The following is a 2,997-nucleotide window of genomic DNA, read 5'->3' as shown; positions in this document are numbered from 1 at the left end:
CGTAAAGCGATGCCAAAAACTCATCATACTGACATTTGCGAACGTGTAATTTTCCATGCGGAGCTCGCCGGCGTTTTCGGACCTGGGCAGCGCCGTTTAACGACCCGCCACGCCGGTGGAAACACGCTCGGGGATCGTCGTGGCAGGCCCTCGTGCGAGACACGAGCGAAAAATAGAGAAGCGCGCGTCTATAGTGGATTCCACGCATCGATTATTCGTGGGAGGTCAGGGAGTGCGCGTTCGGGCCGTGGACGCGGGTTGGGCTGCGGGGATTCGAAGAGAGCCGAGACTCCCGCGGGCAGAACGCGTCCGGCGCACTCGGACCTCGGGAAGAAAAAAAAAATACGAGACAACAAAGTGGTGAGGCTCGCCACGGGTGGGGGGAAGAAGAGGAGAGGAGCCCTGTCGCGTCGAAATGCTATTAATTACATGTCATTACGCATAATCACGCATACGGCCTCGAGCTCTGGGGCGAAAATCGTCGCAGGTCCTCACGGTCGCGGAACCCCGCCTCTTTTCTCTCTTCCCTTAAGTGGCGGATTAGCGACATCGACTTGTGTGGCGCTTTCGACGACTCTGAATCGCGACGTTCGATTAGTTCGCACTCTCATATAAATAACGGGACGTTGTGTATTTATCGTCTCTCCCTCCCGCCCCCTCACGCTTACTCTCTCTCTCTCTCTCTCTCTCTCCCTCTCTCTATCTCTTGTTCTCTCTTTCTCTCTATCTCGCACTTGGACTAGGACTCACTTATCCCGCGTAATTAACTAAATTTTCCGTTTCTTTCGGGGCTTATCGCTGTCGGAGTCACTCGCCGGGAATCCGTGAGCTGAGTTCGGCATTGTCGCCGCTCGGACAATGGATCTTGATATCGGATGTCGTTCGCGACCGATAAGATATGCAAAGTACGAGCGTACGTGCCGGACAAATCGAGTCGTCGATTTTGTGGATTATGGAATACCAGACGTAGCGCGAGAACAATCGGTCGTTGGTCGAGGACCGCATCTCGGAGAAATGGAGAGAAGTGTACTGTGGATGTGACTGGAGGAGACATTCGTGACCGCGGTAAGCGAGTATCGCGATGACCTTGCAACAAGGAGAACGGGTGCGCGATTACGAAGGTATATTTCATCGCTGCGGTACATCGCGTAGAAGCGACCTCATCTCGGATTACGTTGGGCTCTCGCCTCCTTTTCCCTTCGTCTTTGGGGGATAATAAGGACATTGGGTTATATTGCTCTTACAAACCAATTCACCTCCTTTTCGACATAAATATTCATGGTTATTTGTCGTCGGTGTCACATTAGGAGCCACTGCCCTGAACGAGGAAGAAAAGGAAAAGTAAAATCAAAGGAAGAAAAAGAATACATACAGAAAAGAAAGGGAGAGAGAGAGAGAGAGAGAGAGAGAGAGAGAGAGAGAATAGCGCATATCGGAAAATTGAGAGAGAAAAAACGAGAGAAAAGAACACTCGCGATCATCGGAGCTGCGAGAAGGAGAGCGGGAGGCCCATGAGATTGAAATAAGAAAAAGGCCCCGATCAACGAACGGTGAGTTGACCGCTGCAGATAGGGGAAAAAGGACGCGTGAATAAGGAGGCGCGAAATTCGAATCTGAAAGCGGCCCTCGTTATGAGTGCATATATCATTGGCTCCCTCGAGACTTTCGTAAATAGAGACGTGTGTACGCGCAGTCGTGCCGCGTGAACGAGTGTAAAATCCGCGGCAAAGCCGATCTATACGCAAAACCGTGCTAAAACGAGAGAGAGAGAGAGAGAGAGAGAGTAAGTAGTAGCTCGTGGCTTGTTTTCCGCTCGGACCTACGTTGTGTACGATATTCAGAAAAAGAGAGGTATACGCATATACATACAGTAAGCGTGCGAGCGAATGAGAGAGTCTGAGCGTGTGTGTGAGAGAGCGAGAGAGCAAGAGAGAGCAAGAGAGAGCAAGAGAGAGAGAGAGAGAGAGAGAGAGACAGAGTGCGAACGGAAGCGAGTGGACGAGCGAGTGAGAGAGTAGCAGAATGGAAGAGTGAAAGAATGAAAAGACGAAAGAAAAAGAGAGCGACACGAGGAGAGGGAAGGAAAAAGAAAAAGCGAGCCGGGCGAGAGAGCGAGAGCGAAAAGGTGCGCGAGCGCACTCGCGCGCGTACGACCGAGAGCGAGCAAGAGAGAGAGAGAGAGAGAGAGAGAGAGAGAGAGAGAGAGAGAGAGAGGTGTGCGGGTAGGATCGCGTAGAGGTAACATCGTAGAGAGGCTGGGACCTGATCCCAAAGGTAGGAGCACTTGGTAAGGCCAGTCCATCGCGGGCCCTCCTCTCGTTCGAACGAGCGAGCGAGCGAGCGAGCGAGCGAACGGACGTACGTACGGACGGACGGACGGACGGACGGAAGGCGCGCGCCGCGGTGCTCACGCACGCACGCACGCACTAACACGCGAACGCGGGCACGCAGGCACGCAGGCACACGTACGTAACCGCGTCCCGGCCTTCCGCACGGCGGCCCATGTGGGCCTTACTCGAACAGGAGAGGACGCGCGACCGTGAGCTCCGTGGATCGAGGCGCGCGCGACGATGAGATGTCCCGTGGGTGAGGGGCCGCGGGCCCGGCGCCCGGGGTGACGGATTCGCCCGGGGCCCAGTGACGAGCCGCCGGCCAAGGAATGCGCGGCCGGAGTTTAACTAACCACTCCATGCGCTCGGTGATGTAAGAGATGCGTCGGGGTGACATCGCAGTGACCGCGATTGCCCTCCTCATACTCGGGCAGATCCAGGGCCCGCGACATTCCAGGTGAGCCATTACGAGTGGATTTAGGCGCCTTCCACGGAGGTTGCGCGAGCCTCAAATTTCATCCGCTGCGCCCGATCTCGGCACCCTCACGCCCATAAGTGCCGAGATTTGCTTCGCGGTCCAATTATGATTATTATTATCCTTGAGGGGTAATCGAAGTGGCAATTTGTGAAAACGCCGGATATATGGGAAAGGGTGTCGGCGCTATTT

The 2,997-nt window shown here is 54.6% G+C and overlaps 1 protein-coding gene across 2 annotated transcripts in view; it reads left to right on the top strand.

The window, feature by feature from the left end:
* The first annotated feature begins 2,461 nt into the window (after window positions 1–2,461).
* Window positions 2,462–2,997, top strand: part of LOC105362923 (Wnt oncogene analog 2) — a 92,715-nt gene continuing 92,179 nt past the window's right edge. For both annotated transcript variants that reach the window (XM_011500468.1, XM_011500467.1), the window contains exon 1: window positions 2,462–2,787. In XM_011500468.1, the coding sequence (XP_011498770.1) occupies window positions 2,711–2,787 (77 nt within the window). In that variant the 5' untranslated portion in view covers window positions 2,462–2,710. The remainder of the gene's footprint in view (window positions 2,788–2,997) is intronic.

The sequence above is a fragment of the Ceratosolen solmsi genome, unplaced genomic scaffold (genome assembly GCF_000503995.2).
Source record: "Ceratosolen solmsi marchali unplaced genomic scaffold, CerSol_1.0 scaffold56, whole genome shotgun sequence".
Classification (NCBI taxonomy): domain Eukaryota; kingdom Metazoa; phylum Arthropoda; class Insecta; order Hymenoptera; family Agaonidae; genus Ceratosolen; species Ceratosolen solmsi.
Note: the sequence above shows the minus strand (reverse complement) of the source record. Positions and strands in the feature narration are given on the sequence as shown.